This window comes from Macrobrachium rosenbergii, chromosome 48, assembly GCF_040412425.1.
Source record: "Macrobrachium rosenbergii isolate ZJJX-2024 chromosome 48, ASM4041242v1, whole genome shotgun sequence".
Taxonomy (NCBI): domain Eukaryota; kingdom Metazoa; phylum Arthropoda; class Malacostraca; order Decapoda; family Palaemonidae; genus Macrobrachium; species Macrobrachium rosenbergii.
The window spans coordinates 63,825,220-63,845,219 of NC_089788.1; the positions used below are offsets into that span (position 1 = coordinate 63,825,220).

Genomic DNA, 20,000 nt, shown 5'->3' on the forward strand with positions numbered 1-20,000 from the left:
TATATATATATATATATATATATATATATATATATATATATATATATATATATATATATATCTTCTTTTACCTAGCATTGTTGACCTACGCCGAACTTGTAAACTTTGATCGCAATGCATTTAAATGGTTGTCAGAATACTTTGCAGGAAAATGAATTGGTGACTGAATGAGTGGCATTTACCATTACAAAAGTATTAATTCGGGAGATAAGTAAATAAAAATATAAAAAAAACGGGAAAAACGGCAAAGGCGTTTTTTCGAGTTAGTCCTTATCTCCGACACACATCCAAACCAAACTTGGGACAGACTAAATTCACTTATGGTGATAACTTGATTACCTTGGCAACCCAGCCCTTAGCTACATCCAATAAAATCAAAATAATTCTCAGAAGGTACGAAATAATAGCAAGGTACTATTTCAGTCAAATTTTCCTGCGTCACATCAACCTCTGGACTGAATCTGAAAAGTTTAAGCTAAAACCAAGTCGGTACAAAACGGGTAGAAACGTTTCCAAAATCTAGTAAAAGCGTCAAACAGATTACATTCGTATATCAAAATATCTAGCCAGTCAAAAGTATGCCAGTACAAACAGCTTATATATCACATCAATAGGTACCGGAATAACCCCTCAATCACAAGCAAAAAAAAAAAAAAAAAAAAAAAAAAAAAAAGGTCATGAGTCCACAAATACACTCTTTTAACCACATCCAAAAAAGGTCAGTCTAATCTCTCTGACATATAAAAATACCCACCTACTCATTCAATATCATTTGAAGGCATTAAATTGGATTCTGCAGTCAGACCTAAAAATTCCACGCTAGCCGTCTGATCACTTTTGAATATGCATAGATGGGAGTTTAATCCTATTTCAGAAGTCCAAATATTTTACACAGGTATATATATCAGGTACATAATATATTTACATTATATATATACACACACATTTATATGTGCATATATATATATATATATATATATATATATATATATATGTATATATATTATATATTTATATATATATCTATATACATATACATATACATATACATATATATATATATATATATATGTAGCTATATAATATATATATATATATATATATATATATATATATATATATATATATATATATATATATATATATATATATATATATATATATATATATATATATATATATATATAACATGGCCAAAGATCACAGAGGAAATTAATTTCACAATATTTCGTTAAGTGTTCCGAAAAGGAATCGTAAGAGAACATGAAAAAAATAAACCTGCTCCGTTAATAATTTCCCCTGATTCGAAAAAGCCTCGAAAACTAATACCTTACAAACAAAAACATCTCAGCATTCAGAAAACGTTAATTTGTAAACCTCATCACTTGGTCCATATTTGATAAAATTATGATATGGCTCTGGGTCATACTAACGTTATCAAATTATAAACGTCACTGTAGCTATTGGTAAAATTTAAACGGGGAACATTATTATTACAGATTTATGACGCTAATAAAACAGCTTTGATGTCAACTAATCTATAAATAAAACGAATGCTCAGCCAGTCATATCAAAATGATCAAAACGTTACTGCCACCATAACTAACCCCCGGAGTATGCATGATCAATGGGCTAAATCTAACTGGAATTATCATAACAAGAGTTCAGTTCCACAGTGCACATAAAGGTGCAATGCCCTCACCCTGACGTTCTGCGGGTGCCCGGAGGGCGCCTCCTCCTGCGTCAAAACGCGAAGGGCCTGGGACGGCTGACTCCTGCCGACCCTGTTCTCCGCCACGACGGTGAAGATGTAGGTGGTGGCTGGTAGGAGACCGTCCAGTCTCACCCTTCTCTGGTCTCCTTCCACAGTGACCTCCCGAGGACCTCCGAAGAGACCGTCTGTCAGGGGGAATGGACTCATTTGGGTTCAAACCGACATGGTGTAACGACAGGCAAGGGTATCAATGCCAAAAATAATATATACGGTATATTTATATACAAAATAAATAAATATATATATTTATATATATATATTTATAATATAATATATATATACTGTATATATGTATATATATATATATATATATATATATATATATATATATATATATATATATATATATATATATATATATATATATATATATATATATATATATATATATATATATATACTGTATATCACAGACATATAATCTACACAACTGTAAATCTGCAAATTTCCTTTAATATCTAATTTCCTGTATCTTGGGAATAACTTACACCCGATAGGAGTCATAATTGGTATATACTCCGTCCACGACAGGATTCGAACTCTTGGCTGGATGAGAAACACTTTTTAGTTACAATTTCCACTGAGTGTAAGTAATTCTCAAGGTATGGTGAACTGGTTATTAAACGATATTTGTAGATTAATATTTGTGAATTTAAAACATATAAACATAAATACAAATATATATATATATATATATATATATATATATATATATATATATATATATATATATATATATATATATATATATATATATATATATATATATATATATATATATATATATATATAACACAATTCAACAAGTTGCAATGACCTGAAAGAGTATGTACTCTTTAATAATATATTTAAAAAAAAAAAGTTGCAGCTTTATTGTTTAAAAATGAATACCCGTTTTGGTAGATGACTTTGAACCATGCAATATTAGCAATATTAATTGATTAGCCAAAAATCACAGCAGCAATATTATTAGATGAACTGTATTGGAAAGTCTGTATTCCGAATAACTCAATAAGTTCATGGTTTCTGTCCAAATAATAATAATAATAATAATAATAATAATCTTTTAAATATTACTGTAATGTAGCAGTTTACAAGGAGGCGCCATCAATGATTCACCGATTACATGCTTTTAAAAGTATGGCATTAGTAAATGACTGTTCCGACGATTTCCAATCGTTGGTACATTAATAATAATGTTTGGTAAGCTGCTTTCAAAGCATTCAAATCATAACAGCTGGTGCGACTTTATGCGTGTTAAATTACTTGAAAAATAAATGTTTACAAAAAAAATCATTCGTGTTCGCAAGATCAAAGAAACTGATCTAGGGAGATATATCTCATTTTGATATATTCGATATGAATGACTTGATGCAGGTATTGAAAAATGAGGAAAAAACAAATTAAAAGTTAAAGGATAATAAATTAATTAGAAATGACCTGGGACGTGCAAGGAATTAATCACTGAATAATTAATATGCCTTTTATGGAACCTGATTAAACTTCACGGGAAAAGAATTGTGAAAACAAAATTAAACGGGAAATCTTTATTGTAAAAATTATGCGGATTAACTGAAGGTAAATTAAACTTGTGCGAGTTTAAAAACAATCATGACACTCAGGATAAACAACATTATTGAATATTTTTCGAATGTTAAAAAAAAAACAGATATAGATGTGACTGAAAAAGGATTATGCGAGAATGCAAAGTGCGTAGAATATTTCCCTTTAAGAAAACACAAATAAAACATAAATCACTGAAAAATTTGGACTTATCGTTCAAAAACTTATAATAAACAGACAATTTAATAATCGTTACCCTATTGGAAATTAAGTAACAAATATACATCAGTCCCAATGCTTTTGGAAAATAACTATTGGTTTGCTTGTCCATAAACTCATCTCAAAAATCATTCATTAGATTCCACGGTAAAGTGGTTCACAGCTTAACCTACGGAATCTAATTTAACCTAACATATGGTGTATCTGTCCTTTACTCCAACTACCAACTCATATACTACATTTCAAATATGCAAAAAGAACCAAAAGCGCGCTAAACAATAAATATGAGTATTTAAACATTACTGTCACAGCTAGAATTACTTATATCTTCGCATTTATTATCATCGTTATGAATATTAAAATTTTTCCTGAAATTAAAAGATATAAACCATGCACTGTAAAAATTAAAAATATTTTTGAGATGTGATGCAAACACATTTAATCTAAAATTACCCAAAGTCATCATGAAGAGCTAAAGTCGAATGGCAAAAATAAGTAAAGCAGAACGTGCGATTAAACATAAGTCAAAGTATAAGGAAAAAAATAATTATTTGCATTAATATTCAAAGAATAATTTATTGTCTAGCCTACAATAATGAAGTCTGCATTATGGCTCCAAGGTTAACTGCTTCAAATTAATAATACAAAAATGAATAAATAAATGCATATGAATCACAAGAATAGGAATAAAATGGCCCTGAAAAATAAAATAACTGAATCTTACTTGGCGATGGCTGAACATCCTGAGGAGTGAAATTGACGATGTAGGCTGATATAGGGGCGTTGGAGTCCTCCGGAGGTGTCCACGTAAGAGTGATGTGTCGGGAGCCTTCCTCGGAAACCGCTACTCCGGAAGGAGGCTTCGGGACGTCTTAAAAGAAAGAAGTACACGAATGAATGACGTGAGGGTGGGAGAAGTCCGTATGGCAATTACGCACAAACATACATACATACAAAAATACATACATCCAAACACACACATAATTGCCCTTGGGTTAACAAGGTTATTTACGAGGTTAAGTTAAATATACCTTAGTTTAACCAGACCATTGAGCTGATTAACAGCTCTCCTAGGGCTGGCCCGAAGGATTAGACTTATTTTACGTGGCTAAGAACCAATTGGTTACCTAGCAACGGGACCTACAGCTTATTGTGGAATCCGAACCACATTATAGCGAGAAATGAATTTCTATCACCAGAAATAAATTCCTCTAATTCTTCATTGGCCGGTTGGAGAATCGAACGCGAGCCCAGCAGAGTGCTAGGTGAGAACGGTACCCACCCGTCCAATGAGGATAGTAAATGGGCTATTTGTGGCTTAATATTTGTGAATATAAAAATAGGAGAAACAAAAATTCATATACTGATAATATGTAATATAGTGGTTAGTGTCGTGGCATGCCACTCAGATGTCGTGGGTTCGCTTCCCCCCGAGGGCGATGAAAAATCACTGGCTCTGTATCATGATCAGTAACTGCTGCAGTGTGGGGTCTGCGGTGGGAGGCTGAAAACAACATTCTTTGGAAGCTTGAATTGCAAGTCAACGGCCCCTGTGTGATTATTCCATGTGAATAGGTTTCATCTACTGAAATAATAATGATAATAACGTGTGTGTGTGTGTGTGTTTATGCGTTTTACCCCTTTAAATGAGTTGGTTCCAGAGAGTGCTACGCCTTAGCATCTCAGAAAGTCTTTTTGGGATGAGGTTGCTAGCTTTAAGCACCTTTCATCCCTTCCTAGCTGCAACCCACAGCAGTCAACTAATCACAAGATATATAATTCACTGCATAAGTCAACAGAGGCATGTCGTATTTGACAGGAGATGGGCCAGTCTTTCCCCCTCCGTGGGATTGATCCCATGAGTCTTGCCACTGAGCAGAGGACAGTAACCACTGAGGCATATATTTAACTATAAAACAAGCATCAAAATTTTGATGTGGATATGCCTGCATATTAAAATGATTAAAAAACATACTGTATTGTAAAAACTGTGCGAGTAATATGCAGCATGACATTAGCGAGCTTTCTCGCATCTTTTATTACCCTGCCGCAAAATCTGCAGCAAGAAGCCTATAAAATATACTAATGATATGACAAAATATAGGCCACTCACTTCATTACGTCAATTTGAGGCGGTGTCAGGAGAGGAAACAGCGCTATCTACTTCGTTGCTTGATGAAACGTTTGGCAGAAAGATACTTGAATATGCCATTGATATAATTACAACTTTCAATCTAGGTATTAGGCAATGGTTCAAAACAGTGGGAATATATTTTTTTTATATAACGCACAATTACAACTTTCAATCTATGCATTAGGCAATGGTTCACAACAATGGGAATATATTTTTTTATATAATGCACTATGGTTAAGGGATAAACTATCAAAGTTAACGGGAGTAACTAAGACTACATAATAAATCCTTGGATCTTCGTCATTAGTTCATATATATGTGTATATATAATATATCACACACACATACACATATATATATATATATATATATATATATATATATATATATATATATATATATATATATACAATATATATATATTGTGTGTATACACACACACATACACACATATATATATATATATATATATATATATATATATATATATATATATATATATATATATATATACAAATATACAATATGCTTCCAGTAATGGTTCGTAAAAGCATTACTTAGTTCATAACATATCAATATTATGAAGAAATCTTTGAATTAACTCTTACATAAAAATAAATCTGACAAAAAAAGGGGAGGGGGGGGGGGTGCCTACGGTAACGTTGATTATGTGAAATCTTGAATGCATAAACAGCTGCAGCCTGCGTTGAAATACTTGGAAGTCCGCCCGTCATATTTGACTGACGTCACATCCATGTGCTTCTGAGCGGATGAAAAGGATGACAAAGAGCCTTCATCCACAACTGCAACTAAACCGCTCTACGCCACAATTATCCACGAGAATTTGGCCAAACATGAGAAGACCTTGAAATGGGTTAGAATCTTCAACAATGGCTCTTGTAACATACGAGGTTTACAACCACGTAAATGGTTTGAAGCGACTAAAACACAAGGGCTTTGGACATGCGATGAGGCGTACGGAACAGTGAGGCAGAAAAGTATTTGATTCAGATGTTGCGGGACTAAGACCAGCAAGGAGTCCCAGAAAGTCTTGGAAAATTATGATGGAAAATCACATCTCCATTTCACGTGTAATCCCGCAAGGAAAAGCTTGACGTTATTAGGTTAATGATGCTAATTAGGTGGAACACACAAGTCATATTCATGGGGTACCAACTATACATATGTCAAAGCATGTGGTAGAGAAAAAAACTGGCACATATCACGAGAAATTATGAATATTATGCAACTGGGCATAACAATGAAACCGAAAGATTACGAATATTGCGACTCAACTCTTTGCCATTATTAACTGTCTCAGACATGGCTTAAAATCAAAATGAATAATTATCTAAGACCAAGATACTTCTGACAGAAAAAAAATAAGGCTACCAGCAAAGGGAGCAACAAACCAAGATCCTTCGAAAGATGGAGATGAAGGGAAAACAGGACTCTCTGTAAACGTAGATTCAGAAGACTTGTTTTCATCTACGTCCCCATTTGTTTTGCACAAGGCAACGACAGAGCACCAGTCTGAAGGGCTGGGGGTGAAACTCTATATTGTTTACAGAGACAACGCAAACAATTACGAGCCGAACATCAGTCTTCCCTCCGAATTCTTTGTTCCAATATTTGCCGCTCATCTACTTCTTCCCGGGAGTTTCTGTAAACATCACTTGGAGTGGAAAAATGTGAATAAAACGCAAAAATGTGAGAGAGAGTCTTTTATGATCATCCGGCCGATGCTGAAGTGCAAGAAGCGCGGAGGGATTTAAAAATGACGTCACTTAGTTTGTTTTCTTCGACAGACCTCGAAATTTTGAATTATGAACACTGAAAAAATCAATGTCACTGACGCGCAATACAAAAAAACAATACATTCCATTTTAATTCTTTCTCTCTTTTGCATGTAAAAACGAATGGTGAACTAGGAATAATAAATACGTAAAAATCATTGGTGCAAAATAGAAAAAATACTTTCCATTTTAATTCTTTCTCTATGTTACATTTATCAACTGCAGGAGAACTACCTTTAAGTCTTGGTCTCTCTCCTCTTTTCGCTCTCAGCAATATCCACAGAAGAACTGATTTGATTTTGAGTTCACATTCACCTACAGGGAAGCACTGAAGCTATATCGACATTGTATGTATGTATGTATGTATGCATGTAACTATCCTCTCCCCCATTTCCCTGACCATCAATTCTTCCCTACTTTTCTCCCTCCAAAAACAAGAAGATGACGTCACTCACTCTAAATATCTATCTATCTGTACTGTATATCTACTCTCTCTTATCTCTCTTCCTCCAGAAGAGCACATAAGATTGCTACCCATGTATTCTCTCATACACCTCTCCTTTTAAACACAAATAGATGAGGTTCCTACACATGTATTCATGTATCATCTCTTGGATCTCTCTCCAGCCGAAGAGAAGCAGATGAGACCTCTATGTGTTATCTCTTAAACCTACTCTCAGAACAAGAGCAGATAAGGTCTCCTGTTTTTATACCTTCACCTGGTTATCTCCCTCCGAAGACAATTGTATAATATCTCTCATCTGTCTATTGAATCTTTCCTCCCCCATTCGCTCCAAAAATGAACGGACAAAAGATCTCTTGTTCGAAACGCAAGTACATGAGGCCTCTGGGTATCTGTACACAATATCCTGTCCCTCTCACTCCATATTTATCTGGGTATACAGGATGTCTATCCTCTCCCTGCTTAAAAATTACTAGCAGATAAGGTCTCAGTGTAAGTCTATACATCCTCACCTCCCCCTAAAAACAAGCACATGAGGTCTCTATTTCACTATCTATGCATTTTCTCCTACCTCTCAATCCCTTCCCATAAACTACAAGCAGAAGTATGCCTGCCTATCTGTACATCCTCTCTCCCCCTAAAAAACAAGCGGATGAGGTCTCTGTTTATCTAAACATCCTCACCTCTCTCTCTCTCTCTCTATAAACAAGCAGGTGAGGTCTCTGAGTGTATCGGTCTATACATCCTCTCGTACAACTCTCCCTCTGAAAACAAAAAGTAGATGAAGTTTCTATCTACTGTCTATACTCCCTCTCCTACCTCTCTCCCCCTGAAAAACAAGCAAATGGCACTCCACCGATACATTTCCACACATATCTCTCCTTCCGGAAACAAGAGGAAGAAGTATTCATCTATCTCGACAGCGCAGACTCACACCAGCTCTAGTTAATATTTCATTTTTGTGTTGGTCGTATTTCTGCATACATAGAAAGATTCGAATGCGGGCGTCCTTTCAATTAGAGAGCGCACATAAAGCTCCTCTGGAGCTTTCGTAAATCCCTGCCGTGGGCTGTCCATTAACGTGCATCGTCCTTGGCTTAATTACGTCCAATTACGGTCATGATTATCTAAATGACCACCCAATTAACCTAAGTGTCAAGCGCATGAGAGAAGGCGTTACGCGTATACGTTATGTCAAGCAATGAAATTACTCCTTGTTCCGGTTCCCGGGATGTTGAGGTTATGAAATAATTTATAAAATAATTGAAAAAGGGATTCATATTTTTCTCACTTTGTATATCCTAATTCCCCAGTGCCAGGTAGTACAGGTTTATATATATATACAGTATATATATATATATATATATATATATATATATATATATATATATATATATATATATATATATATATATATATATATATATATATATATATATATATATATATATATATATATGTATATATATATATATATATATATATATATATATATATATATATATATATATATATAATAATATATCATATATATATGTATGGATGCATGTATGTAAATAAACTTGTTCATATAATTTAAGAGCTCAAGCTGGCATACATACAAAGAAACTTGTTCATATCCAAGCTGGCATACATACTTGCACATATACATACAAATAAGTAAATATAAATATAGATATTTATATAAAACACTTTAGAATCGCGAAAAAGTAAATCGTACTTATAAAAATGTTATTTGTTGTTAAGGGAATAAAACCAGTCTAAAAAGATATCCTTAACCTGTGTTAGAGAACCTTACCAGGAAACAAACTATATTAAAAAACAAATGAGAAACAAAAAAATATTGTTTTACTACGGTAGCAACAGAAAAAAATTTACATAATATTACAGAAAAATTTACATAACATTCGAGACTTAAAGAAAATTGTCTTGTTACAAGAGGCATAAAAATTATAATAACCATTTCAAAAAGGAAAGGAGGCACCAAACATATTTTTGATCCATACTTCGCATGTAAATAAAAAGAAAGCCTTTTAAAGCTATCAAATTATGCAGAATGTTGTGGTAACAAGTTCACCTCGTCAGAAATGCCCTCCCTTGCCACACTAGGCAAAATACTTTTCAGTCTTTATGAAAGGGCCAAAAGATATTTCTATAAAGTTCACCTACGAACAAAGCCAACGCAAGTGAAAATTTGCATATATTTATTGGACTTCCAAAAATATATACTGGGGGAAAAGTAATTGTATTACACGCTTCGTAATACACGCACAAAGGAAATCAAAATCATGCATGTATGAATAATACCGATGTTTCTATTGAGCAATATTTCAGTCTATGCATATGTTGTCTATGTATATGTTGCACAGTAAAACTTTAGTGTATTTTACACACACCCATATATATATACATATATATACATATACACACACATATATACTGTGTATATATATATATACACACATATATATAATTTTATATTTATATATATATATATATATATATATATATATATATATATATATATATATATATATATATATATTATATATATATATATATATATATATATATATATATATATATATATATATATATATATATGTATATATATATATATATATATATATATATATATATATATATATATATAAATTTCAAGTGGATTTTGTCCTCCCCTGGGCTGACAGTAGGGAATTTGGGAATTCCGAAGGCTTCTGGGAATTCCGGAGGCTTCAAGACAATCTACAGGCTCTGTAGTCTTTGGATTTCTTGCACAGTACTAAAGAATAGAGTTTTATGGAATGAAAGGCTTCGAAGATTTCTTTGGGGATGCCCACGTTCTTGGAGATGAATTCAGGAGGCTTTTGGAGCTTCCGAAGGCTTCAAGACCATCTCCAGGCTCTGAATGGGATTTGGTCCTTCCTGGAGACGAAAGGCTTCGAAGGTTTCTTCGGTGGAAATGGATCCGACAGGAACTGAAGACGGCTTCACAGGATCCTGGAGTCTTTAAGAATTTAAGAAGACGTTATAATCCAATGGGCGTTTCTCCAGGAATGCTTCAGGAGCTGAAGACTGCTTCAAAGGTTTCTGGAGTCGTGAAGACGTCTTCAAGAATACGTTTTAATCAGAGAGCGTCAATAACATGGAGTGGCGATCTCCCTGCCAAGCATGTGACCTCGGGCGGCCATATGAAAGGTCTGATAGGTCAAATTTCCTCTTGTTTAATTATTATAAGTCCAGCCCAATAGTACTTCTAATCCGTATAATATCAAATGCAGAAATGAAGCACTATACGGCAACTCTTATTGAAAAGCTTTTTTCCTCTTGTTTAATTATATAAGAATGTTATATTTTTATAGGTAAATTGACCATCACTGTAAAATATATATATAATAATAATATTATTACTATTATTTTTACTATCGTTGTTGTTGTTATTATTATTATTATTATTATTATCATTATTACTTGACCCAATTTCACAGAGAAAAATTACCTTATAAATACAGGTTGACCTAAGTACTCCACCCATTGTCGTCAAGGCCTAAGCATCTGCTCTTGGATCTAAGCAAATTCTAGCATTAATGGTTCCTGTAACTTACAGAACTTTCTTTGCATACAGTCACTAAACACTAACTAAACAGTAAAATACAATCAATAGACACTAACACTCACTCAGACTCACTAAACATTTACACTTACTATACAATCTCACCAAACACTCACAATTACTATACACTCATATTCAATAAAATTAAACACTCACTGAATACTCAGTAATCACTAGGCACTCACTATACACTAAACATTCACTAAGTATTCACTATACACTAAACACCTACTAAACACTCACTGTACACTAAACACTCACTAAACCCTAAACACTCATTAAACACTAAATACTCACTAAACCCTAAATGCTCATTAAACCCCTAAACACAACATTCACTAATCAAATCATTAAACACTCACTGAACAATTACACACTAAACATTCACTAAACACTAACATTCACAAAACAGTCAATAAAAATTCACAGAATACTTACACACTAAACATTCACTAAACACTAACATTCACTAAACATTCACTGAACCCTAAACACTCACTAAACACAAACTACAGTCCCTGAACCCTAAACACTCACTAAACACTTACAAACTACAGTCCCTGAACCCTAAACACTCACTAAACACTTACAAACTAAACATTCTCTAAACCCTAAACACTTACACACTAAACATTCACTAAATTCTAAACACTCACTAACATTCACTGAATACATACACACTAAACATTCACTAAACATTAACATTCACTAAACCCTAAACACTTACACACTAAACATTCACTAAAACCTTAACACTCACTAAGCATTCACCAAATACTTACATCCTAAACACTAACATTCACAAAACATTCACTAAACCATAAACACTAAATAAACATCATGTGAATACTCATGATGACCAGAGAAAAACCCTACGATGATGATGATTTTTCTCCAAATTTATATTTCTTTCTTTTTTTAAAATATTGATATTTTCATGACAATAAAACTTTCAGGAAAATTTCATATCATCTGCTGCGAGTAAGAATAACCGTCGCCTGGTACGTAATATCTTCGTGTTTTTCCTAAGACGTTTTACTGATGAAAATATGGACTACTTCGCGGAGCAAGTATGAAGTCGAGGTTCCTGCTTTCTACGATTGTGTATTTATTCAGCAGCTCTACAGTTGTACTGTCACTTATGGACGCAAGTTGTTCATTCGAAATAAGGAAGGAAATAATCAAGAAGAGAGGAAGACAGTAGCATGGAGGAACTGAAAAGTTTATACGAAATAAAAGGTAGAGAACATGAGGTAGTTTCTAATCTGACTGAGAAGAGATTTTGGATACCCAAAATTACCAATTGGAGAGGTTCTTCGCTCGAAATAAGAAAGAAAAGGAATAAAGAAAAGAGAGGACATCGGCTTGGACGTAAACTGAAGAATGTTGACCAAGAAAAAAGTAGAGAATCTGAGGTGTTAGAAGCTGCTTGAAAGATTTTGGATTCACAGAATTACTTTTTGGAAAGCAAGGTAAAATCAGAAAAAGAACTCTAAGTAATAGTAAACGCGATGTTAAAATGATCTAAAACTTTCGGAATTATCCTTCAAGAAATTTTTGAATTCTTCAGTCTTCGGCTCCTGGAAGGACGAAAGAAATGCCATTCGTGCATGCGCCGAACTCCAAAGTCTCCAGAGAGAGCAAGTGTCATATTTGAAAAGCTGGGTAAGACAAAGCAAAGAGTATGGTGAAGGGACTTGGATATCAACACAGATCGTTTAAAAGAAGATAAAGAGGCAAAAACAGAACTTCCTGAAGAAAACTGCATCACGACAATGGACATGCAAACAACAAGAAGAAGACCCTTCTCAGGATGGAGTCCAAAAGTTGCCAACGCAAGCCCTCCTCTAAGGACAAGGCTCGGAAGTCTCTTGAGGGCAGCCTTGAAGGGAAGGGTCCGACCCAGAGGCTGCTTCCTTGGAGTAAGGCAGGTATCCTGCCAGGCTGGGGAAGCGGGCCTGGAGAGGGCCCAAAAACTTCAAGGCTGAGGCTCAAAAGCCCACAAGGCTCGCCAGTCTCTTGAGGGCACCCTTGAAGGGAAGGGTCTGACCCAGAGGCTGCTTCCTCGGAGGAAGGCAGGTATCCTGCCAGGCTGGAGAAGTGGGCCTGGAAAGGGCCCAAGAACTTCAAGGCTGAGGCCCAAAAGCCCACAAGGCTCGCCAGTCTCTTTAGGGCACTCTTGAAGGGAATGGTCTGACCCAAAGGCTGCTTCCTCGGAGGAAGGCAGGTATCCTGCCAGGCTGGGGAAGCGGTCCTGGAGAGGGCCCAAGAACTTCAAGGATGAGGCCCAAAAGCGCAAAAGGCTCGCCAGTCTTCTGAGGGCACCCTTGAAGGGAAGGGTCTGACCCAGAGGCTGCTTCCTCGGAGGACGGCAGGTATCCTGCCAGGCTGGGGAAGCGGGCCTGGAGAGGGCCAAGAACTTCAAGGATGAGGCCCAAAAGCCCACAAGGCTCGACAGTCTTTTGAGGGCACCCTTGAAGGGAAGGGTCTGACCCAGTGGCTGCTTCCTCGGAGGAAGTAGCAGGTATCCTGCCAGGCTGGGGAAGCGGTCCTGGAGAGGGCCCAAGAACTTCAAGGATGAGGCCCAAAAGCCCAAAGGCTCGACAGTCTTTGAGGCACCCTTGAAGGGAAGGGTCTGACCCAGAGGCTGCTTCCTCGGAGGAAGGCAGGTATCCTGCCAGGCTGGGGAAGCGGTCCTGGAGAGGGCCCAAGAACTTCAAGGATGAGGCCCAAAAGCCCACAAGGCTCGACAGTCTTTTGAGGGCACCCTTGAAGGGAAGGGTCTGACCCAGAGGCTGCTTCGTCGGAGGAAGGCAGGTATCCTGCCAGGCTGGGGAAGCGGTCCTGGAGAGGGCCCAAGAACTTCAAGGCTGAGGCCCAAATGTCCACAAGGTTTTACAGTCTTTTGAGGGCACCCTTGAAGGGAAGGGTCTAACCCAGAGGCTGCTTCCTCGGAGGAAGGCAGGTATCCTGCCAACTGGGGAAGCGGTCCTGGAGAGGGCCCAAGAACTTCAAGGATGAGGCCCAAAAGCCCACAAGGCTCGACAGTCTTTTGAGGGTACCCTTGAAGGGAAGGGTCTGACCCAGAGGCTGCTTCCTCGGAGGAAGGCAGGTATCCTGCCAGGCTGGGGAAGCGGTCCTGGAGAGGGCCCAAGAACTTCAAGGATGAGGCCCAAAAAGCCCACAAAGGCTCGACAGTCTTTTGAGGGCACCCTTGAAGGGAAGGGTCTGACCCAGAGGCTGCTTCCTCGGAGGAAGGCAGGTATCCTGCCAGGCTGGGGAAGCGGGCCTGGAGAGGGCCCAAGAACTTCAAGGATGAGGCCCAAAAGCCCCACAAGGCTCGACAGTCTTTTGAGGGCACCCTTGAAGGGAAGGGTCTACCCAGAGGCTGCTTCCTCGGAGGAAGGCATGTATCCTGCCAGGCTGGGGAAGTGGGCCTGGAGAGGGCCCAAGAACTTCAAGGCTGAGGCCCAAAAGCCCACAAGGCTCGACAGTCTTTTGAGGGCACCCTTGAAGGGAAGGGTCTAACCCAGAGGCTGCTTCCTCGGAGGAAGGCAGGTATCCTGCCAGGCTGGGGAAGCGGTCCTGGAGAGGGCCCAAGAACTTCAAGGCTGAGGCCAAAAGCCCACAAGGCTCGACAGTCTTCTGAGGGCACCCTTGAAGGGAAGGGTCTGACCCAGAAGCTACTTCCTCGGAGGAAGGCAGGTATCCTGCCAGGCTGGGGAAGCAATCCTGGAGAGGGCCCAAGAACTTCAAGGATGAGGCCCAAAAGCCCACAAGGCTTTACAGTCTTTTGAGGGCACCCTTGAAGGGAAGGGTCTGACCAAGAGGCTGCTTCCTCGGAGGAAGGCAGGTATCCTGCCAGGTTGGGGAAGCGGTCCTGGAGAGGGCCCAATAACTTCAAGGCTGAGGCCCAAAAGCCCACAAGGCTTTACAGTCTTTTGAGGGCACCCTTGAAGGGAAGGGTCTGACCCAGAGGCTGCTTCCTCGGAGGAAGGCAGGTATCCTGCCAGGCTGGGGAAGCGGGCCTGGAGAGGGCCCAAGAACTTCAAGGCTGAGGCCCAAAAGCCCACAAGGCTCGACAGTCTTTTGAGGGCACCCTTGAAGGGAAGGGTCTGACCCAGAGGCTGCTTCCTCGGAGGAATGCAGGTATCCTGCCAGGCTGGGGAAGCGGGCCTGGAGAGGGCCCAAGAACTTCAAGGCTGAGGCCCAAAAGCCCACAAGGCTCGACAGTCTTTTGAGGGCACCCCTTGAAGGGAAGGGTCTGACCCAGAGGCTGCTTCCTCGGAAGAAGGCAGGTATCCTGCCAGGCTGGGGAAGCGGTCCTGGAGAGGGCCCAAGAACTTCAAGGCTGAGGCCCAAAAGCCCACAAGGCTCGACAGTCTTTTGAGGGCACCCTTGAAGGGAAGGGTCTAACCCAGAGGCTGCTTCCTCGGAGGAAGGCAGGTATCCTGCCAGGCTGGGGAAGTGGGCCTGGAGAGGGCCCAAGAACTTCAAGGCTGAGGCCCAAAAGCCCACAAGACTTGACAGTCTTTTGAGGGCACCCTTGAAGGGAAGGGTCTGACCCAGAGGCTGCTTTCTCGGAGGAAGGCAGGTATCCTGCCAGGCTGGGGAAGCGGCCCTGGAGAGGGCCCAAGAACTTCAAGGATGAGGCCCAAAAGCCCACAAGGCTCGACAGTCTTTTGAGGGCACCCTTGAAGGGAAGGGTCTAACCCAGAGGCTGCTTCCTCGGAGGAAGGCAGGTATCCTGCCAGGCTGGGGAAGTGGGCCTGGAGAGGGCCCAAGAACTTCAAGACTGAGGCCCAAAAACCCACAAGGCTCGACAGTCTTTTGAGGGCACCCTTGAAGGGAAGGGTCTGACCCAGAGGCTGCTTTCTCGGAGGAAGGCAGGTATCCTGCCAGGCTGGGGAAGCGGCCCTGGAGAGGGCCCAAGAACTTCAAGGATGAGGCCCAAAAGCCCACAAGGCTCGACAGTCTTTTGAGGGCACCCTTGAAGGGAAGGGTCTGACCCAGAGGCTGCTTCCTCGGAGGAAGGCAGGTATCCTGCCAGGCTGGGGAAGTGGGCCTGGAGAGGGCCCAAGAACTTCAAGGATGAGGCCCAAAAGCCCACAAGGCTCGCCAGTCTTCTGAGGGCACCCTTGAAGGGAAGGGTCTGACCCAGAGGCTGCTTCCTCGGAGGAAGGCAGGTATCCTGCCAGGCTGGGTAAGCGGGCCTGGAGAGGGCCCAAGAACTTTAAAGCTGAGGCCCAAAAGCCCACAAGGCTCGACAGTCTTTTGAGGGCACCCTTGAAGGGGAAGGGTCTAACCCAGAGGCTGCTTCCTCGGAGGAAGGCAGGTATCCTGCCAGGCTGGGGGAAGGGCCCTGGAGAGGGCCCAAGAACTTCAAGGATGAGGCCCAAAAGCCCACAAGGCTCGCCAGTCTTTTGAGGGCACCCTTGAAGGGAAGGGTCTGACCCAGAGGCTGCTTCCTCGGAGGAAGGCAGGTATCCTGCCAGGCTGGGGAAGCGGGCCTGGAGAGGGCCCAAAAACTTCAAGGATGAGGCCCAAAAGCCCTCAAGGCTCGCCAGTCTTTTGAGGGCACCCTTGAAGGGAAGGGTCTGACCCAGAGGCTGCTTCCTCGGAGGGAGGCAGGTATCCTGCCAGGCTGGGGAAGCAGTCCTGGAGAGGGCCCAAGAACTTCAAGGCTGAGGCCCAAAAGCCCACAAGGCTCGCTAGTCTCTTGAGGGCACCCTTGAAGGGAAGGGTCCGACCCAGAGGCTGCTTCCTCGGAGGAAGGCAGATCTCCTGCCAGGCTGGGGAAACGGGCCTGGAGAGGGCCCAAGAACTTCTTGGATGAGGCCCAAAAGCCCACAAGGCTCGCCAGTCTTTTGAGGGCACTCTTGAAGGGAAGGGTCTGACCCAGAGGCTGCTTCCTCGGAGGAAGGCAGGTATCCTGCCAGGCTGGGGAAGCGGGCCTGGAGAGGGCCCAAGAACTTCAAGGCTGAGGCCCAAAAGCCCACAAGGCTCGCCAGTCTTTTGAGGGCACCCTTGAAGGGAAGGGTTTGACCCAGAGGCTACTTCCTCGGAGGAAGGTAGGTATCCTGCCAGGCTGGGGAAGCGGGACTGGAGAGGGGCCCAAGAACTTCAATGATGAGGCCGAAAAGCCCACAAGGCTCGCCAGTCTCTTGAGGGCATCCTTGAAGGGAAGGGTCTGACCCAGAGGCTGCTTCCTCGGAGAAAGGCAGGTATCCTGCCAGGCTGGGAAGCGGGACTGGAGAGGGCCCAAGAACTTCAAGGTTGAGGCCCAAAAGCCCCCAAGGCTCCCCAGTCTCTTGAGGGCAGCTTTGAAGGGAAGGGTCCGACTCAGAAGCTGCTCCTCGGAGGAGGGCAGGTATCCTGCCAGGCTGGGGAGGCGGCCCTGGAGAGGACCAAAGAACTTCAAGGATGAGGCCCAAAAGCACCCAAGACTCACCAGTCTCTTGATGGCAGCCTTGAAAGGAAGGTTCCGACCCAGAGGCTGCTTCCACGTAGGAAGGCAGTTATCCTGCCAGGCTGGGGAAGCCGGCCTGGTGAGGGCACCAAGGGTGAGCGCCAAAAACTCCTTAGGGAGGCCAGTTCTTTGAGGGCAGAATTCCTTGGAAGAGCTGATAAGGAAATCATTGCAGTTTGATTTCCCACTAAAGAATGCTTTTTATTTCTCTATTTCTGTTTTCCAGATGATTAAATATATTTTTATTTTATTTTCGTAGTGTACTCTGCATCACTCAGTTTTTATCAAAATTCTCCCATGCCAAGAATTCTAAGGGAAAGTGCATTTCGTATTATTGTCATCAGTCTCTGTGAAGCACTTTGCGCTGGTCCAGTGCCCCAACCTAGGGGACTAGAGAAATCGTTTCTTCTCAGAGTTCATTGATGACAAGGGTAATTATCGTCTTTCCTGGGATCTCGGAGAGGATATTTTTAAGTTCGTCCAAGAAGTTGGTTTCCTTGAATATTTATAACGTATCGTCAATTTATTTTTACCATTTTAACAATTTCTTGGAAATTTTATTTTTATTCCCTTGAGGCCACATTATTTATTAATGGCGATGATGACCATAAGTATTGCAACGCTGATCTGTATGAGGTCAATGAAATATCCAAAGAGAAGTCCTTAAACGAAGGACCCAGTTCACGACTGGCAGCCGCGTTTAAACAGGGAGTCCTTCAACTGCCCTCCTGCACCGCGCAGCATTGCGCTTGCCTTTCGCTAGTGTATGTGTGTGTATACATTAGTTTTTGTGTGCATATCTAGCGGTTAGTACACTGTGGTAGAGAGCAGCCAGGTTAGGGTGGGTATGGGACTTGCAAACCTCAACCCTAAAGAGACTTTCTGAAAACTGGAAGGTCAACCTTGAGCACAAGAGTCTAGATCCATGTCCCCCACAAAAAATATACGTATGTATGGTAAAAATGGTAAAAAGAAGCATTTTTCTATCATACAGCTTTTCCATTTCTATGCACAAAAGTATATACCCACAGGAAAATTAGCTACTATTATTTGTATTAACCAGAAAACTCAGACAGGAATGCCGGCAGACATCCCAAACATAATAGTGCGAACGTTTTTTAACAATTAACTTTTTTAACAATTAACTTGACTACATTTCCTATTAATCCTCCTAACACATCTCCGGCATCACATCAACATATGAAAAAAAACATGCAAACAGCAGATATAAGGAAACAGCCTTACATTTCCCGTCAATGTGAAATATTAAACTTTGTACATCCATCATAAGGTTTTAGATTGTACACGGTTTTAAAATACCCTGACGATATACACCTTTCTGTAAAAATACGTCTCCAAATATGTAAACTACTCAATTAAAACATATGCATTCAATATTAACAGCCAAAACAAATCTTGCAAAACTAATTTAATTGGTAATTAATAATTTCATTCGCCCACGATGCAGCTTTTAGAATTGGTATACTTATAATGATCACAGAAGTAGTTGATATATATGAACCGACGAATGTCTAATTTGTGGGCTGGATACACATACGGTAACATTATCGCTCAACATGAACTTTGAGAATTAAAAACCATTCTGGATTGTTGAAAGGACCAAAACGCAAAAGAAAATCAAACCTGCACATAAGGTAAACCACTCTTTAGCACGCATGTCACATACGATCGACAGGAATCTAATGCAAATAAAAGATATCTTGAAAAAGGTCCAGTTTTACGTGACAGAAGGTGTCTTGAAATGGCAAAAAGTAGCACATGGAAGGTCATACATTTTTTGTAGATGAATGTATTACATGAAAAATTTGACCTTTTCCTAATAACAGTCATCTTTCAAGTGACATATTGAAATAAATCCTGGCACAGCAGATAATGTTTCTTGGACGGCCATACCTTTGATTATGTGAAAATGTCATCGCGACGAAATTATTTACTACTTCAAAATAAG

At 40.0% G+C, this 20,000-nt stretch overlaps 1 protein-coding gene across 1 annotated transcript in view; it reads right to left on the reverse strand.

The window, feature by feature from the left end:
* LOC136831124 (cell adhesion molecule Dscam1-like) overlaps positions 1–20,000 on the reverse strand; it is a 498,139-nt gene that overhangs the window by 48,239 nt on the left and 429,900 nt on the right. The window contains exons 18-19 of the mRNA XM_067091077.1: positions 4,281–4,427; positions 1,703–1,899 (exon numbers count right to left, since the gene is read on the reverse strand). Of these exons, the coding sequence (XP_066947178.1) occupies positions 1,703–1,899; positions 4,281–4,427 (344 nt within the window). The remainder of the gene's footprint in view (positions 1–1,702; positions 1,900–4,280; positions 4,428–20,000) is intronic.